This window comes from Vicia villosa, linkage group LG7 (assembly GCF_029867415.1).
Source record: "Vicia villosa cultivar HV-30 ecotype Madison, WI linkage group LG7, Vvil1.0, whole genome shotgun sequence".
Taxonomy (NCBI): Eukaryota; Viridiplantae; Streptophyta; class Magnoliopsida; order Fabales; family Fabaceae; genus Vicia; species Vicia villosa.
In genome coordinates, this window is record NC_081186.1 from 114,629,725 (window position 1) to 114,650,172 (window position 20,448).

Consider the following 20,448-nt stretch of genomic DNA (forward strand, 5'->3'; position numbering starts at 1 on the left):
AACTATGTCTTCTTGTTGATGGTATGTGATGTATGGGGTGTAAGGAATAAAGGTTGAAAATGGAGGATATGAGGTTGGATAATAATATGCAGGAAATGGGTTTATGAATGGTGGGGCAGAAATTGTTGCTGTAGTGGAATAATGTGAGTGAGTGCATGAAGGAGAAAATGGGTGGTTGTAGTAACAATATGCCATGGAGGATTGAAGTTCAAGAATGAAAGCACCAATTGATAGGAAGTTGTTCCTATCAAAACTAGGGTTTATAGAATAGGAAAGGAAAACACTAAAAGACTAGAGAAGACAAATAAAAACTAATTAAAAAGATAAAATTCATTTGATTTCTTGATTGATTCCAAATGTCTCTATGAGACTACAATATATACTACTCTAAATGGATATTAAACCTAAAAGCCCAATTACAATTAAAGCCCAATACTAATAATAATACTAATAAATAATACTATAAATACTATTATCCCCTCTATCATTAATGATAGAGGGGATAATAGTATTTATAGTATTATTTATTAGTATTATTATTAGTATTGGGCTTTAATTGTAATTGGGCTTTTAGGTTTAATATCCATTTAGAGTAGTATATATTGTAGTCTCATAGAGACATTTGGAATCAATCAAGAAATCAAATGAATTTTATCTTTTTAATTAGTTTTTATTTGTCTTCTCTAGTCTTTTAGTGTTTTCCTTTCCTATTCTATAAACCCTAGTTTTGATAGGAACAACTTCCTATCAATTGGTGCTTTCATTTTCGATCTCACTTCCGCTTAAAGTCATGACGATATTATTATTTGATGGGGAAGAAGATGCATATTGGTGGATTCTATGTTTGGAGAAATTTTTCAAGGAGCATGAAACACCCAAATCCTAATAAAAACTAATTAAAAAGATAAAATTCATTTGATTTCTTGATTGATTCCAAATGTCTCTATGAGACTACAATATATACTACTCTAAATGGATATTAAACCTAAAAGCCCAATTACAATTAAAGCCCAATACTAATAATAATACTAATAAATAATACTATAAATACTATTATCCCCTCTATCACGCCGCCTCTAAATGTGTTCAACTACATAATGTATTATCTAATTTCCATCATAAAAAAACCGAATAGTGACAGTTCATATTAAATAGTTTGAGTAAGTTAGTAATTACTAAGAATTATGATTAAATAATTTTGAAACTAGAATAATTCTTCTTTCATATATATTTTTGATTTAACACTTAATTGACCCGTCAACATAGACGAGAAACTAGAATAAACTGTATTAGTGTATTCTAAGATTCTCTTTTTGAAAATTTTCCTTTTTATGTTTCCTCATACCGGCTACTATCTGGTATTTTTCTAAAATATCTTTTTCTTTCATTATAGATATCCGAGACGTGTAAAAACATGGTTCACTACAAGCAATTATCATGTGTTTTAAAATCTTCTCTAAAAAAAATAAAAATCTGGTAAGATCTTTTAAATAGTAACTCACCCACCACACCAACCAATTTTTAACCAACTCACTCTCTCTTCTTCACCTTTAACATTAACATTCTCATGCTTTCTTCATCTTTCCCTATTCTCGATCTCAATGTACCATCCCAATAACCAACTCAAACCAACAACTCTAACAAACTTAACTTCCCAATTCACCCCAAAATGCCCCTACCAACTAACCCTCCTTCCCCTTCACTCATCTTCCAAACCCTTCAAACTCCAAACCCTAACAATAACATGCTCCTCCTCACCACCCTCACCAATCAAAACCCTAATCTCAATCCTCCGTACAATCCCCGACTGGGCCGACCAAACCCAAGAACGCGGAATGCAGAAGAATCGAACTCTTTACAACCACACAGACTGGGTTCAACACCGTTCCTCCCTCCGTCACGTGCGTCACTTTTTCTCTAGTCTCTCGTCACGTGTCATTCTCTCTCTTGTTCCTCCCGTTCTGTTCTTCACCTCCTTCGCCGCGGTTGTTGCTACGTATAACTCCGCCGTGTACTTCCAGTTGTTGCCGGAGTTTTTTCCGGTGTTTAGAGCTTCTTCGCTTCCGTATCAGCTTACCGCGCCCGCGCTTGCGCTGTTGCTGGTTTTTCGGACGGAGGCTTCGTATAGTAGGTTTGTGGAAGGGAAGAAGGCTTGGACTTCGGTTATTGCGGCTGCTCATGATTTCGCGAGGCTTGTTATGGCTGTTGTTGATACTGGGACTCAATCTGAGTATGAGCTCAAGAATGGGCTTTTGAATTATATCATTGCTTTTCCTCTTGTTCTCAAGGTGCTCATTCCCGTACTCTTTCTTATTTTTTATTGCTTAGCTTACCATGAAAATATTAATCTGAGAGAGTGTCAGGTAGCGTCTATAATGGAGAAGATGCGTAAATTAGACTTAGTTGGTTTGAGTATGTAGAGATAAGACCCGTAGATTCTGTAACAAGGATGATAGACCAGATGGAGAAAAGACAAAAAATTAGAGGAAGAGGAAGACCTAGAAAGACTATCAGAAAAGTTATTAAGAAAGATCTCGAGATTAATGATTTGGATAGAAGCATGGTCCTTGATAGAACATTATGGCGAAAATTGATCCATGTAGCCGACGCTACTTAGTGAAATAAGGCTTAGTCGCTACTTAGTGAAATAAGGCTTAGTCGTTGTTGTAGCTTACCATAGAAGTGTAATAAAAAGTAAAAACTTAGTCTCTGTAACCTAGAAGCTAATTCAATTTGGGTTATGCATTGTTAGATTGTTAGTTATTTGAGGTGAAGATAGTTCAATGCTTCTTGGATTGTAACTTAAGGTGAGACTGGGTTTCATGTTTGTTAGGTTTCCCCTTTTTTCCTCAATGATATAGTGAAGGGTGTCTGCAATTGCAAGGTTTTGTTTGAGTTGGTTCGAGTAAGATTTTTAGATTGGTAGTTGTAGTTGAAGATGGGTGAATCGCCATTTTAGTCAAACTAGTTACATGTTTGTTGGGTTTCCTTTTTTTTTTCTCTCTCTTCCAATTAATTAGTGAAGGGTGTCTATATTGTAAGGTTTTGTTCCGAGTTGTTTAGAGTAACTATTTTGGGTTGGTAGTTGAAGTTCAGGGATGAAACTCATCATTTGAATAATTTGAATGCAGTGTTATGTGTTGTATGGTTCAGACATTGAGAGTGATCTTCAACATTTGCTAGAGGTAGATGATATAGCATTGATCATGAAATCGAATCATCGACCTCGCTGTGTTATTGAGTTTATATCGCAAAGTATTCGGCTACTAAAATTGGAGGATTCTAGAAGAAATATCCTGGTAAGCACATTTGTTGAAATTGTTGCATTATAGTATAGAACTACATATTGAATTTTAATATCATTGTTTTCGAAAATAACAATTTGATTGCTTAAAGGGTAAATACATGTGTTTCCATTGGTAATTAGGTGAAAAATGTTAGATACAAATCTTTTGATATAAAAATTCACGCAATTTATTATTTGTTTGCAATATATTTTCCCAAATTGCGGTACAGGAATCAAAGATCACTTATTTCCATGAAGGAATTGGCTTATGTGAACAGCTTAAGGGTATCCCCATTCCGTTATCATATACTCGCTTGACTTCGAGGTTTCTTGTCCTATGGCATCTGACTCTACCTATCATACTCTGGGATGATTGTCACTGGATTGTGGTTCCTGCCACCTTTATCAGCGCTGCCTCTTTGTTCTGCATTGAAGAAGTATGTCCCTCACCTTATCTCAGTCCAAACTATTGACTCAAATTTTCATTGTAAAAACATATTTGCTATTCTGAATGCATACAGAAGTGATTGATAGATGGATTGTTAAAATGCAACTCTGATTTTTGGCAAGACAAAAGCTAATCGAAAAAAATGTGAAAATGATATTTGTAGGTTGGAGTTCTTATCGAGGATCCATTTCCAATGCTTGCACTTAATGATCTCTGTCGAAAGGCCCAGAATGATATCCAAGAAGCAATTGCGACGGAAAGTGTGATTAATGTGCACCTTGCTGCAAAGCAAAAGCACCACTCTAAAGAACATTCACCAAATGGCCGACCTAACTCCTGAATCGAAGAAAATTTTGCTGCGAATATCTTCTTCAACTTTTGCTTATGAGGTGGATCTGTATGTGGCATCTGTTTAGCCACATTAGCTGTGGTTTGGAGTTATATCATGTAATTAATCATGATGATAATTGTACTACACTTGCACCAGCTTGACAATTTCTTAAGGAAATTGCTTCAGATACATCAATAGTGCTTTAGGAGTATATTAGGCTAATGTAGTGAGTCTGTATATATCATAAAGCCATAATCATGTAAATATAAAATCTGCGTGTACTATACACCAATTTGTACCTGGTGCAGCTGTTATAATCTAAAATCTTTTGATTTTTTAGGTAACATTCTAACTTTATGGTCACAAACTGTCACTTTATTCACCTTCATTCCCTCTCTCCCACCCTACCTCTGCCCTCCTATTTCCTCCTCCCCTCAGTTTTATACACCAATTTGTACCTGGTGCAGCTGTTGTAATCTAAAATCTTTTGATTTTTTAGTTAACAACTTTCTAGATTAATGGTCACAAACTGTCACTTTATTCACCTTCATTCTCTCTCTCTCTCCCACCCTCTGCCTCCTATTTCCTCCTTCCCTCAAAGTTTTATTTCCACGCAGTTTTAAAGCTTTGATTAGAGAGAAAGACGCATAACTCTCAGAGCCATCTTAACTTTTTGGAGGTCTTGTGTAGGTTAGTTTTTTGGAGGTCTTGTGTAGGTTAGTAGCACATTAACTAGTGGAAAACTAATAGAGATTCTATTAATTTATGATATTTACTTTTGTTTAATTAAAATAAATTTATGATTTAAATAATAATGAGAAAAACACATTACGGAGAATGATAGAAAAAGAGGAGAACAGATGAATCTTAATTTTTAGATTTGAGAATTTGAGATTTAAGAAAATAATATTTTTTATTTGAGAATTAAGGAATTTAAAAAAAGAATATTTTTGATTTGGAAACAAATAGATTTAAAAGAAAAAGAAAGAAAGAAAGAAGAATAATGACAAAAAAGGAAGAAATAAATTGAAAAAAAATGGACTTGAGAAGAAGAAATAGGTTAAATTTATTTTTTTATGTAAATTTTTTAAAATCTTTAATTACATGTTATTCTTTAATATAATTGAATTATTCCATGTCACAAAATCTTGGGTTATATTATTAAAACAAAAACATATAAAAAAAACATATCATCATTTTTTATCATAAATAAAAACAATTTAATTAATATGTACTAATAATGTAAAGATGTTTTATACGATCAGTTAATCATGATTATTAAATTTTTATAAATGTAATTTTTCTTTAATCACCTATAAAATACCAAATGATTATAAGGCATTGATATATAAAACTTTTTTATATTAAAAGTGGATACTAATTAATCTCAATAAAAGATATCAAAATTATTTAAAAATAAAATTGGTGACAAATTCAGAAGTGACCAAATAATCAAATTACGCGATAGAGTGGATTGAATCAATGAAAAAAAATTAGCGGCTAATTTTATAAAAAAGATGATGTTTATTTGATTAAAAAAAGAAGAAGACCGATATGCAATATCCAATGAAAGTAGAAAATATTATGATTATTAATTCCTTTCTTGTAATCTTTTACTTTAATTAAAGATTTCGGTTTAATCATAATCCCCAATGTTTTTAAAACTTGAAGCTTTACTTAACCACACACACTACGCTGTCCAACATATAAAAATAAATCAGCTGAAAAAAATGTCTGAGCCCGGGTTCGAACCGGGGACCTCTAGTGTGTGAGACTAGCGTGATAACCGACTACACCACCCAGACGCTTGTTTTGTTGTGTTGTGATGAGTGTTCGAAATATATCTACTAATAGATGTTTTAACGAGAATGAACTAAGTTGTTAATTAATATAGTGAATAGTAAATCACAAACTCAGACTTTTTTTTTCTTACTCAAAAATCATATTAACATGAAAGAAAAGGGATACATATTGTACAATTAAGATAAAAAAAAATATTAAGATTAAATATATACTTTTAATTTCTATAAATTATTAGTCTTTAAATTTAGGTTTTTGGAATAGTTTGTTTACTTTTAGTTCTTCTTAAGAGACTATTTTAAAAATTAAAAAATATCTATTTATATTAAAAAAATTAAAATATAGACTTACAAAATAATAATATAACCTTTCAAAAATAAATAAAAATTTAAAATATTAGGATTTTAATATGTGAACTAAACTAAAATCCTTGTGATTATATATGTTAAATAACAAAATTATTTAACATAAAGTATTATCGTTATTAGGGATGTTCAAAGAACACATATAACCTGAACTCAATTTTAAGAATAGACTGAGTCAATTATAGACATGAATCTAATTTTAAATTTGATAAAATACAAGCCTAATAAGAATGTGATAAAATACTAGTCTTACGACAACAAAATTCATATATGCGAGTATTCACCTGAACTCGCTCTAAAGTTGACGGTAAAAATCGGTTTTGATTGGATTTAGGTTTGGATTTGAGTTTTTCTGATTACAAAAGATGAGGACGGATCGGGTAATGGGAACACTGGTACTCACCCCATTTATTTTATTATGTACGTTAATATTTATTTTTGATAGTTTATAATATTAAATACGTGGTCAAAGTTTTGATAATTTGTTTTTTATTTATTATTTAAAATATTTAAAATGTATGTATGAAATATTTTGAGATTTTTTATTTTATTATTTATAATGCAATTGAATACTATCTCAAATACTTATCAAACATTTTCTTCGTCTCATAACTATTTTTTCAATCACAATATCTTGAAAACATATCTTCATTCTCTTAAACTTTTCATTTTCATTTGAAACACACTTATGCAATCATATTTTAACTCAATATTTTTTCTCCAAAGTTAACTAAATTTATTTTTAATGGATCAACCCAGCTTGACTCATAAAAATATAGGCCAGTTACTAACCTCACTATCATCACTTTCTAAAACAAATATCAAAATATAACATAAATTATAATTCCGTATCAAATACCAAAGAACATTATAAAACACTAAAAGATAAATACACCTACCCGCATCCGGAGTTTCAAGAACAGATGCTTTAACTTGTGAATTCACACAACATGGAAAAAATCTCGAACATTGAATCCCCATTTCTATGTACTAAAATCAAACGCGCGAAAGTAACAAAAAAACCTTTTCCACTTTCAAAGACGCCGATTTATCAAACTTATGAACTCACAAAAGACCCCTTCATATCCGACTCAAATAACTCGATACCAAAGCTTCAGTATCTGTAACATGTACGAATCAAAACTACAATCTTAATCACATCAAAACCTACAATCTCAAAGCTACAAATTCTAACTTCAAATAGAATCATTTTGTGTAATGGTCTTAACTGATATTTGGAATCATCTACTGGTATTTTGTGTTATGCTTATGTATCTCAATTTGAATTGATGTCATTTTGTGTACTGGATATGAAAGTCATGTTTAACAAATTTATGTTAATGCCAATTATGTGTTATCTTGAAATTCTTCCCTAGGACTTGTGGGTTGGTCCAATGAGCAAAGTTCATTTTGACAACTCTACCCATCGATACTAGTCTACATATAATTAAATATTAAGTCAAAATAAACCAGTTCTTAAAATTTTTTATACATAAAACTAACATGAAAAAAAAAAATCAAATTGACTAATAGAAATATATTTAGAAGACCTAATAGTACCTTTATTAAAAAAAAATGTAAAGGATTAAATACCAAATTAAGTCAAAATTTTATGTTAAATTCCAAGTACTTTTTACTCCTAAAAACAACCGAACCAGGAAGCAGAGCATCCGTAACCTCAACCAATCCATCCATACCTTTGTCAAAAGAAAAAAAAACCAATCCATCCATAGCCTCCTACGCCTCTCGCACACACAATCCATCACAAACCAGAACTCAAGTGAAGATCAGATTCATAGTTAGGTTTCATTACAAGATTATCAATCAATCATGAGTTTAATCAATCCAAAAACCGACAAGCTTGTGAGAAGATTAACCATTGCTGCAACTATTACCGCTTCCTATTTTCTCTTAACTGCTGATTATGGCCCTCAACCTAATGCTCTTGACCCTGTAAGTTTCTCTTTTTTTTCTTTCTTCTCTTCATTCAAAGCAACGATTTTTAACCTATCCCTGTCATATTTCATGATTTCTTTGATACCCAAAACGGATTTAGCTTGGTGGGTGGTCTTTGTTTTTGAAATTTCTAAGTGGGTTTTTCTGTTTCTAGTTGTATTACCGTTTGGAAATTGGAATACTAGTTGTTTTTCATGAATGTTTGTTTGAAATTAGGGTTATGTTGTTGTTGAGTCGACATTGGTTATTGGTTTTTCATTCTATTTGTAATGGTGAATGGTTTGGTGTGAAGTGCGGTTGGTTGCTCTAAAGTAGAATTGATTATGCTTTTTAGTACTTAAAGTTAGGATTTGTATCTTTTGAGTTTAAATGTGATTTTTATACTGAAATTTATTATTCAACTTAGTTTTGCAAGAATTTATTGAAAAATAAATCACTTTACCTTCAATTCACTTTTAATCAAAATCAATTCACTCATAACTAAACACACACTAAGTCTCAAAGCTTTGTTGAATAGGTCTGACCTATTCTAAAAACTTATGGTTGTCGGAGTTATTTTCATTCTTGTGTTTGTTTTAGGGGTAACATGATAAAATGCATGCCAATCATAATGGGAATGGTTACTGGCCTTAACATATGCATTTAGCTTAGGATGATTACCTCTTCAAAAATGTTAACTGGATCAATGATTTCATCTTTGCAACCACATACGATACATGTTTAGTATTGATCATGTTTTAATTAAATTGTTCAAGATAGAATGAAAACGGGAGAATTAATTTCGTTTTTTGGTTACAAAGAAGGTTTGTCACTACATACCATTCGAGATCGAACATTATAGCATGCTTTGACTCGTGTAGCTCACCCTATTTAGTGAAGAAAAAAAAAAGCTTTGATTGTTTTAGTTGCAGAGTTTGCATTGCGGCGCCATGGCGACCGCCACGAGTTCAACGTTCATGGCGGTATTATAGAAATTACAATTTTATTTTTTTAAATCTGAATAATTATTGTTTGAGTATTCAGTATTGTTTTTCCCGACCCGTAAAGCCCATAAAAATTATAATTGTGGTTAAATACTAATCACTACCATGATTAAATTAAATATTTATAAAACCAAAACCTAACCTTTCGATTCTCCATGCTTTTCTTTTCTCCCTATGTTCCTATTCTCTTCTCACGCCACAAACATTTCTTCTTCTCTCTTTACTCCTCTTCATACGCATCTGTTAGATACTCTTCTTCAATTTTATTTCTTTTTTTATTTCTTCATTTGTTTTTTCTCTTTTTATTTCCGCATTCAACTGTATTTTTCTCCCTTTGTAAGTGCTCTACTCTGTGTAGTTTTAGACAATGTTGAAAATCAAAAACCTCCATAATCTCTGGGGTTGGCAGTTCAAAGAAAACTGATTATGGACGAAAATATATGGAAATAGTTAACGGAAATACAAATTCTACTCGCTGTATTTTTTTTGCACAAAATTGAATAATGGAGAAATAACAAGAGTCAAACACTATCTAATGGGAAAGAAGGACAATGGTTAAAAAAGAGATTTTGGAGTATACCAAAAACAAAAGGAAGCAAAAACAACATTGAAAATAAGATTGATGGCTACAATCAGAAACATGAATTTTGGACCAATAGCTTCTAGAAGGATAAGAGCTAAAAAGGACTAATGGATTTATAGGTTAGAAATCCTTAAATAGTAATTGGGATGAAAAAGAAAGAGAAATTGAGACAAGCAAGCATGAGAGATTCTTGTGATAAAGAAGTTACATCTTGAGTTAACTAATATATTGCTCCTTTTGAGATACAGGATCAAGCCGGATTATAATTACACATTGTTAACCTAAAGAGTTTTGGGATATGATTGCAGCGATTGGTTCTTATGGACCTCATTCAATGACTGGGAACATATCTCCCAAACTCTTCATTTTTAGCAAGATAATCCGACGTGGTACGAAAAATGAGCAATATATTGATGAACTCAAGATGCAACTTCTTTATCACAAGAATCTTTGCTTGTCTCAATTTCTCTTTCTTCCTAATTGCTAACTCAGTCTTTCTAACATATAGATCCATTGGTCCTTTTTTTCTCACATCTTTTAGGAGCTATTTCTTCATCTGCAAGGTAATTTTCACTTGCATTCGTATTGAATATCTCCAAAATCTATGTTTCTGATCGTAGCCATATCAATATCAATGTTGTTTTTGCTTTCTTTTGTTTTTTGTATACTACATAATATCTTCTTTAATTTCCGGTAGACATCTTGTGCAAACTTGAACGTTGTTTTTCTTTTCCATTAGATGGTCTTTGGCTCTTTCATTTATCTATTAATCAATTTTGTGCAAAAAAAAATACAACAAGTACAGTTTGAATCTCTGTAAACTATTTCCATTCATAGTCAATTCTCTTTGAACTGTCAACCCCCAAAATTAGGGAGGTCTTAATTTTCGGACATTGTCTAAAACTACTTAGAGTAAAAAATAAAATAAAAATAGAGCACTTAAAAAAGGGAGAAAAATATAGTAGCAGCGTGCAGAAATAATGAAAAAAAAAAATTTGAAGAGTCGCGTGAGAAGAGAGGAGTAACCGAGAGAGAAGAAGAAAAGTATGCTGTGTGAGAAGATAATAGGAATAGAGAGAGAAGAAGAAAAGTTTGGAGAGTGGAAAGGTTAGCAGAGTGCATAATGAAAAACGATAGTTATTAGTATTTAACCACAATTATGATTATTTTGGGCATGTTTATGTGCTAGATAAGAAAATACCCCGACAAGAATTATCCAGATTTAGAAAAATAAAACTGCAATACCGCCGTAAGTGTTAAACTCGTGGCGGCGGCCATAGCGCAATGCAAAATCTGCAAAACCGCAGTTTTCCATGGCACTATGTTGAATTTCCGCAACCGCAGTCCGCCATGGCCGCAATTTGACAATACTGGTTTAACCCAATTCGAGCCTCCCCAACTAATGCCATCTCAAACTGAAAACACTTACCTGCAGACCTGCCACCGGATTGTATCTGCCTGAACCCGCCCAACCAAGGCCATCTCAAACTGAAAACGTCTACCTGCCACTGGATTGTATCTGCCTGTTTTAGTCAGATTTCAAGCTGTCCGGGTCAAGCTGTCCATCCCTACCATGCATTATGATGTTTTCTCCTAGAAGTACCATGCATTATGATGTTTTCTCCTAGAAGTTGCATTGGAAAATAAGAATGTTGTGCTGGACTTGGTCCACAGACACATTAACTTTGCTGTAACTCTTAGATAACCAATTCTTTAATTTTTGTGGACCAAAAGATTTATAGTTTTTGTAAATTGTGATATGACTGCATTTGCAATTTTGCATTAGTTTGTCTTTTGTAAATATGAAAATTGCACTTGAAAAATAGACCATAGTAGGCTTCTTGGACTTGCACTCCTCTTTTGCAAATCATGTAAGGTATAACATAAGGCCGTATATGAGATTCCTTAATGAGTTGTGTCTTGAGGCATTACAAATGCAAATGCCGACAAATATGTGTATTCTTTACCATTGGAGAGATTCTAAAACCTCTTCATTGATAATATTCAGGATGTTTAAGTTAATTTACTCAACCGAGCCATCTTCTAAAGTAACATTGAATTAACTGCTTAGAAGGACTACTTTGGTCATATCCATAGTTGATGCAGGATCTTAACACACCCCTTCACACCTTGCACTGAGCATTTGGAGCGTGGTGAACAAGTGGCCCAATAACATATCTATGATAGGCTCACAAACCATCTTAGAGTCGGATTAGGTCCAACTCGATCCCCAAAACACTAGTTTAAGAGGTTAGGACTGTCAATTTTTTAAGATGGTATCAGGATTTATAATTGATTTGTTATTGCGGTTATCCACGCTTGTCCACACTCGAATTGTCATGTCTTGGATGTGATGGGATGTGTTGAGATCACAACAGCATGAGATATTGCCAGTTATATTATAAAGTTTGAACTTTCCTCGCTCGCGAGCTAGTTTTTGAAATTGAATTAGGTCTAGCCAAAAGTCTACGATACTCTAGGATAAGAAACTAGAATTAGGAGTTCATACAAAATTTTCATATCATCTATAATAAAAAACTATGGGAATTGTTTTTTTCTTCTGTTTTTTTTTCTTCTTAGATCTGATAGTCTGATTTATTATTGGCAGATTAAAAAGCAGATACTTTCAGCAAAGAGCACTGTGAAAGACTACTTTTTGGGATCAAAAACAGAATCTACAGAAAAGCACATAGAGAAACTGGACAGCAAAAAGGATCATCCATAAATTCATGGTCATCTTGTACAGGAATATTATTGACTCAAGGTTTTCTTTTAGCAAGTCTCCAATCTAATGGAACGGTTCAATAGACTTGATGCTGAGAATGTGTAAAATTAATTAACCATCTTGATTGACTTATCAGCACAACTAATGTCATCAATCAGACAAGAATATCATGATCATGTATTTGGCATCTGTGTTGTTTCCCTTTCTTGTGTTTTTCTTTTATGTGTAACTCACATGGTGGTATTATTTTGCACATCAAATAATTAAAGAAGCTTATGCATCACTAAATTCCAAGCTTTTAAAAGCTGTTAATATAAATTGGCTTTTCTTTAATGGAACTGCAGAATATATATGCATACTTTGAGTTTAGTATACAAGGATAGCATAGGTCACATGTACTAATATAGAACTTTTGTGTGGTTAAAAAGGCCAGACTAGCATCCCATTCCATAGTCACTAGTATAGTATTATATTGTAACTTTAAGTGGAAATATGTTGATAACCTTAAAAGAAATGCCAAAAGCAAAGGCTTGTCCTTTTTTGGCAAATCTACTTGTTATCAAAAGTGTACCAATAACCATTGATTGTGATCATAGAGGCTCCTATATTATCATTGTTATCGTAGTTCCGGGCGCTCACAAGGTGTAAGACGAAAAGCTTGTAGAAAGCAAAGGAAGTGAACCCAAGGAACAAGTGTTCCCCCATTCTCGCCTAAAGCATACAATTCTGCCCCATGAGGCATCGTCCACTGTCTAGATCAATCAGCCGACTTCTGCGTTGCATGTTGCACTCTCAGCGAACGATTTTAACCGCTTTCACTATATAAGAGAGAAAGGGCAACATTCGCAAATATTCAAATTTATTCTCACTCTTACATTACTTCTCATTGTCTCATTGATATAAACATTTGAGTATTAAACTTACAGGTCATCTCCCTCTCCGTTGATCATATCAAAAAGTTTGCTCCATCTTCTCTCACTGATATGAGCATTTAAGTGTTAAACTTACAGGTCAGTCACCTCTCCGTTGTATCAGAAGCTTGCTCCATCGTATCAGCGTGTCAGGATTCTATTTCATCTCTCACCGAACATTCTGGTTCAACCACGGAACAATTATATATTATTGAAGGATGACCATATTTTAGGGATGCTTGGCCAAATATTTGTGCAAATGCTTTTTTTAATGAAAATATTAATACTATGATTGTTCTTGTTGCAAAGTTGTGCCAAAATAGACGATGAAGAATTATTTTAGTAAACTTATACCATGACTTTGAAGTGAAGGTGCATGTTTACAACTATTATAGCACATCATATGAGAAAATGTTTGCAACTAAGAAAATCAACTCTTCCTTGACATTGCATCACAAAAAATACATCCACTCTTCACATTTTAAACTTTCATAAATTAAAAACAAAAATTTGATATTTCATTCATGCTCAAGAACCAAATCAAATCATCATAGAGCTAAAACGAACATCCTAGCCTACCCAACAAAAAAAGGGGGAGGGGGTGTTGCCAACAACATTCATCCAATCATTGTTTCATGAGAAAGTCTTAAAAAAAACATGCAATTTCTTTGAGGGGGTGAATCTATTATAGATGAAATTTATAATCAAATATTGTTGTTGTAATCATCATCATGCAAGACACAATCAATCATCAAGTATTTGTTTGTCTCTGTACAAAATCTTCACTTTTGTTTCGAAGTTGCATTCCGTTTCGATTCGAGTGTTGTTCCTTCTTTAAGTGCTGCCTGTGCTTCATTCTCCATTCCAGCTGTTGCAAGTGAAACTGATTGAAGATAAGATGCGATGTGCCATATCGGTGAAACAACCTGTGCTTGCATTGCGTCGTTCAGCGCTTCCTGAGCCATGTCGCTTATGAGATAACACAAACTGCGTCTTGCATAGACTGTTGGCGAAACCATCGTTCCAGCATCGATGAACTGCAGATAAACACAATGATCAACATGTTAGAATCCGAAAAAGATAAGCCAAATTTAGATTAGTCCAACTTATCAGAATAAGAACTCTACCTGTGTGTAGCACTCGATCGCTTCTCTGAATTCTTTCTGTCGGAAAGCGGCATCACCCTTTTTCTTGCAATTCAATGTGTCCTGCATTTGATCAGTCCACATCTGGAATGATAGCTGCAGTATCAGAAAAGAGAATACACAAGTTACAATCTTTTCGAAAACAAAATTGAAATTTTTTATGTAGAAGTTCAGTAAAATATGATTTAGATATAGAAACCTCATTTGCCACTCCTTCATCATCTTTATAACCAAGATTATCCAGAACTTCATGTATAGCGGTCAAGTCCTTTCTTGAACATGCCTCCCCGAGTGGAGATAATGACGCGAAACTGGTGCTATGTGGTATACCCATCAATACATGTGAAGGAACCTAGAAATAAACAAGTATTAATAAATTTTGTTACGACAAAAGGAATCAAGTAACCCAAAAGTGATTGAATCTAACCACACGTGTCTGTGTGGTGTCTGTTTCCAACACCGATATGTGTCGGATACCAAACATGCCTTCAATCTGAAGTGTCAAAAGCAATAATGAGCTAACCTCAGTTTCTTTCTGAAGAGAAGCCAAAGCAGACACCAACGATTTTGGATTAGGCCTTTCTCTAGGTTCATATTGTAAACATCGAGATGCCAAGCGTACAAGCTCAGTTCCATCGTTATCAGAAAATTGTCCTTCCAGACAAGAATCTGTCAGCATCTGAAGATTTCTGTCCCGGATCAAATCAAGGGCCTGCACCAAGTTAACTAATAATTAGATATGTGCACAAGTTTACACCATGCCAAAAGCAAAAAGTAAATGATATGCAAATTCATATATAGTAGAAAAATAATCACTTTTAAGTGCCAACTGACTTACATGACTCGGGGGAATATGCTTTCCGCTAAGAAGGTCGAGCAAAAGAGTGCCAAAGCTATATATTACGCTTTCTGGTGTTACTCTCCCTATAGAAAGTAGACGATATATAAGAAACCATTTTTTGCGCAAATCTTGCAAAATATGTACGAACAAAAGTAGATACCAGTTCTGAGATACTCGGGAGGGGTAAATGCCAAATTGGTGCTATAACTTTTCCCGTCCCTGCTATTTTTCATAAGTCCAAAAGTAGATAGCCTAGGATTACCGTCCTGCAAAATTGTAACACGAATTTATATCATTCTAGTATTTTAGACGAGACTATAAAAGGGTAGAAACAAAATCTCACCTCGTCAAAGAGAACTCTATATGCGTTAAGGTCGTGATAGAGAGCACGTCCTTTGCTTGTGCAGTACTCTAGAGCTTGTGCAAGATGTAGAACAACCCTAAGTCGCATTGCCCATTTCATAGGTTGTGATTCCCCTGATTTCGAGACATTATTACGTCATAAACAACACGATCACGGCAATATATTCTGGAGTTACTGAAAGAAGCACTTACAATGGAAAAGGTGTTTTGCAAGTGTTTCGTTTGGCATATATTCGGCGACAAGCAACCTATCATCTCCTTCACAACAACATCCAAGCAAGTTTGCTAATCGTTGGTTACGAAGCTGACCAACTGCTCTTGCTTCCTCCTGCAGTTATGATATAAGCGTTTAATTAAACGGTTTATCTAAATAAGACCTTAAACCTAGAGAGTGGTTGAATAAATCACGGAAGAAGAAGGAATATTTACCACAAACTGTCGGGTATCAGGCCAAGCACTTCTATTAAACCGTTTTACAGCAATTCTCATTTGATTCTCCAGCTTCCCTTTATAGACAACATTTGGAGCTTTCTCTCCATGCTCGGATACGATATTCTCGACAGCAAAACCAGACGTCGCATTCTTAAGTTGCTCAAGTGTAAATTCACGGAATATAGGCCAGTTACTAACCTCACTATCATCATTTTCTGAAACAAAAATCAAAATAAACATAAATCATATTACCGTATCAAATACCAAGAACATTATAAAACACTAAAAAATAAATACACCTACCAGCATCCGGAGTTTCAAGAACAGATGCTTTAACTTGCGAATTCACACAACAAGGAAAAAATCTCGAGCATTGAATCCCCATTTCTATGTACTAGAATCAAACGCGCGAAAGTAATGAAAAAACCTCTTTCACTTTCAAAGACGCCGATTTATCAAACTTATGAACTCACAAAAGACACCTTCATATCCGCCTCTATTAACTCGATACCAAAGCTTTACTATCTGTAACATGTTTGAATCAGAACTACAATCTTAATCACATCAAAACCTTCATCAAAACCTACAATCTCAAAGCTACAAATCCTAACTTCAAATAGAATCAATTCTAAAAAGCACAATCAGTTCTACTCAAGAGCAACCAAACACGTCAAAATCAATTCTACACATCCAGAATCAATTCTAAATGCTCCAAACGTGAAACCAATACACCAAGTGAAGCTATAAAAGGGCAAGCTACAAAGCTAGTATTAATAATTTCAATCTCAATGCAAACTATTTATCAATATGGTCCTTAGTAACATATTCATCACATAACTCTCATAAGTTATTAGTACTACTCAAAAGCATCATGAACCTAGAACAATGAAAAAAGTAGCTGAAAAAAAATCAACAATAAACAAAAACACAGAATCTAAAAGCACTTTTTTAGTTGATCTCATGTTCTCAAAACCAAATCTAATGACAAAAACAACCCTTATTTAGATGCTACTACTACTTACTTATATGAGTTATGACAACCTAACTACTAGCATCTTAGCATTTAAAGCTAAACAACATTAAACTTAAAGATGTACTTACTTACTTGCATTCCTCCAAATATTCAAAACTATAAAACATAATAAACACACATGCTCAAGATTCATAACTTCATATATATCAATCATGTCATATCCTACCTACTATAGCATCTTAGCATTAGCATCTATCTTCTTTTCTTCAAACTTTTCTATTTTTTTCAAAGTCAACTTAATCACTTTAACTACCAAAGAATTGCAACTCAACTCAACTCAACTCAACTCAAAAGTCCTCATTTTTCTTTTCTTAATGTGATGTAAATGTAAAGCAACAATTTTTCAAACCAACTAAAAAGCTACTTCACCTTTAAGCTTCTCCAATGAGAGAGGAAAAAGTTGAACAACCAGAAGCTGAAAAAAAATGATTTTTTTAATATAATTTCTTGATAAAATCAATGGCTTTTACAAGATCCACATTTTCAACATCAGAATGTAAAGCTTGAGTCTTTTGAAGGATCCAAGCAAAACCCAGAAACAGTTTCACCTCAGAAAGTGAATTGAGAGAGAGAGAAAGAGAAAGGTGAGATGAAGATCTGTGTGAAGAGAAGAAGAAGAAGAATGTGAAAAGGGTGATGAATGATAGAGCATGATGTCTTTGGTTTTTCTAACATTTTCTTTTTTGGCTTTTTTTGTTTTTTAATTATAAAAAAATTGTAAGAAAATCAATTATTACCGACATGTCATGAGTGCATGTTATGAGTATGTAGATTCAAAGATCTGTGTAATCTTCATGTTATTTTAATGATTTTTTTGTTAATGATTTGTTGGCACAACACATTTGTCTGTCTTTTACCAAAAATAAAAACTTTTATGTTTATGTTTTTATTTATTTTTATTGTTTAAGACTTCATAAGATATGGTAACTAATTCTAATACCAATGTGAAAGTTTATCTTTGTTTGTATTAATTTTGGCTTAGATATGAATTTGAAAAAAAATTTATTGATAGGCTTTTTATGTAAGTATTTTTGCTAAGGTTTGTAGTTATGTATAATTTTTTATTAGTTCATTAAAAAAAATTGTTATGTATAATTTTTGTTTTAATATTTTGGTTATTATGATAGGAGTTGGGTAATTTGGAAGCAGTGTTTTAAAAATCGAATCTAACCGGTTGGTCGGACCGGTCGAACTAGAAAGCAGAGGGGTTATCAATTTAGTTTGATTGTTAGTTCGGGTATATTATTGAATCGATGGGAACCAGTCAAAATCGATTAAAACATGTAAAAACAGGTGAATCAATAATTTTAAAAAATTGACTGATCAAATACATTTTTTTTTTGAAAAAAAAAATGATGTCATTTTCATAATATTTAAAAAAAAATAGATTTTATTCAAAATTTATTTAGAACAACTTTTTTTATTTGCAATTAAATCTGGTTTAAAATTTATTTAAATTTTTATTTTATATAATTTTATTGTGAGTGATTATTATATTTAAAATATGAACATGTGAAATAATGATATTTTAACATTTTGAATTTTTATAGGTGTCATAATATTTTTAAGAGTGAGTCATTGGGTTTGATCAATTTAACAAATATATAGTTTTGTTATAGAGACGAGTTCATTTAACCGAATTATTCAATTTAATCATATGGTTCGACTAATAATTCACTGCTTCAGCTAATCAATCAATAATATTTTTAATTATTTTAGTCAGTGATTTGATGATCAGTGATTTTTAAAACATTGATTTGAAGTTTGATGAAGATCAAAATAAAATCTAATTATTAATTATTTTAGTCAAATTTTAAATTCATGTTTCTAAATAATTTATCATTAATTTTTTAAGGACAAATAGTTAATGATTAATCATTATTATATATTTACGTTATTGATAGAACTTGTACTCTAAACCTATCATTAACTTGAGTTCATATTTATAATTTTGTTAAATATGTGTCTATTTTCTAATCTAAATTTTTTATTATCAGATCAGAGAAGAAAGAGAAACGGTATGTCAGCAAATATGAGAAAAAAATTGGAATACCCATGTTAAAAAAACTTAAAAAATCAAGTTTTAGTAAAAATTACCTGAGTAATCAAGTTTAAGGGGAGCTCTACACGTAGGAGTCATCCCTATGGCGTCATAATCTATTTTATTACACTTATGCGCCACCCCCCATAGCTCATATGTGCAAGCACAAAATGGGCTGCCATATGGGGTGGCGCCGATGCCCAAATAATTTTTTTAATTTTTTAATTTTGTTTTTTATATAAAACTAAATATTTAATAAATAATTAGAAATACGAAAATATATATTAATGATAAAAGATGCATTACAAGTTATTTTAAAAAAGATTACAAATATTCTAATGTCTATTGTCACCGTAACGACTGTAAGTTCCGCACCTAGGACCTACCCGATTTCGTTGGGGTAGTTGTCGACTCTTACCCCTTTGAGGTTCTTGTTTTGTTTGGGTAGGTGGGCCTTGGAATAGCCCCTCCATGCGTTCGTTGTCCATGTACTCTTCGATCCTACTGTCAAAGAGTCGGTTTCCCATGCCCTCAAAGTTTTGTCGTGGTGGTGGGGTAGCCATATATAGTTGGTAGCAACTGGCACTTGAATTGCTTTAATAAAAAGGCAATGTTGGTTGGGTGTGGTGTAGCCATATTGTTGTTGTTGGGAGCTACGGTAAAGTGATTCCTATGTGATCATTGGGTCGCTTGGGTCGTATTCCTCATATGGGATCAAGTCGGACCTAAGATGGGATGTGGAGAGGTATACGTCTGTCTGATTGAACAAGATCGACTGTGCATGTCCGATATACGCAACTCAACATGGCTGTGTCTGATCACGTCGATTGTGCAACTGCATCCATTAATCCTATCAATAGTAAACGTCTGTGACGCTACAGGCATGCATCCCACCAACTTTATACGCATGTGAGTGTACATTACTCCCATTCAAATAATTTTGTGTTACACTTCTAACTTTCTTCTTCTACATAAAGGAAAGAACTTATTGATAAAAAATCAAACATCTCATTACACAATTAACAATGGCCTCTACACAACATGTAACACCCTATTTTTATTAGATTTTATTTAATTAGGATTATTTGATAGTTGGTATTGTTTGTGTGTTTATTTAATTATTGTTTGAGTGATAATTATTTGATTGTGTGGTAATATGTTACTTAGCTAATTAATTAATGGTAGAATTATATTAGAATTAGCTA

At 32.8% G+C, this 20,448-nt stretch overlaps 3 protein-coding genes and 1 non-coding gene across 4 annotated transcripts; 2 read left to right on the plus strand and 2 right to left on the minus strand.

The window, feature by feature from the left end:
• The first annotated feature begins 1,490 nt into the window (after positions 1–1,490).
• LOC131618330 (voltage-dependent chloride channel 1, chloroplastic-like) lies at positions 1,491–4,409 on the plus strand. The gene is made up of 4 exons (XM_058889575.1): positions 1,491–2,288; positions 3,132–3,299; positions 3,517–3,723; positions 3,898–4,409. Exons 1-4 carry the CDS (start codon positions 1,602–1,604, stop codon positions 4,072–4,074), a joined length of 1,239 nt encoding a protein of 412 aa, XP_058745558.1. The 5' UTR covers positions 1,491–1,601; the 3' UTR covers positions 4,075–4,409.
• Positions 4,410–5,796: 1,387 nt separating this feature from the next.
• TRNAV-CAC (transfer RNA valine (anticodon CAC)) lies at positions 5,797–5,870 on the minus strand. The gene has a single exon. It is a non-coding gene; the product is annotated as a tRNA-Val (tRNA).
• Positions 5,871–7,886: 2,016 nt separating this feature from the next.
• LOC131616643 (uncharacterized) lies at positions 7,887–12,771 on the plus strand. The gene is made up of 2 exons (XM_058888023.1): positions 7,887–8,183; positions 12,361–12,771. The coding sequence occupies exons 1-2, from the start codon at positions 8,061–8,063 to the stop codon at positions 12,475–12,477; spliced, it is 240 nt and encodes a 79-aa protein (XP_058744006.1). The 5' UTR covers positions 7,887–8,060; the 3' UTR covers positions 12,478–12,771.
• A 1,113-nt stretch (positions 12,772–13,884) lies between these two features.
• LOC131616642 (serine/threonine-protein kinase BSK3-like) lies at positions 13,885–17,850 on the minus strand. Its single transcript, XM_058888022.1, has 11 exons — positions 17,572–17,850; positions 16,473–16,694; positions 16,167–16,384; positions 15,930–16,065; positions 15,718–15,851; positions 15,535–15,640; positions 15,372–15,457; positions 15,057–15,245; positions 14,733–14,885; positions 14,516–14,629; positions 13,885–14,425 (listed from the first exon to the last, which is right to left on the minus strand). Exons 2-11 carry the CDS (start codon positions 16,552–16,554, stop codon positions 14,171–14,173), a joined length of 1,473 nt encoding a protein of 490 aa, XP_058744005.1. The 5' UTR covers positions 16,555–16,694; positions 17,572–17,850; the 3' UTR covers positions 13,885–14,170.
• Positions 17,851–20,448: the final 2,598 nt, after the last annotated feature.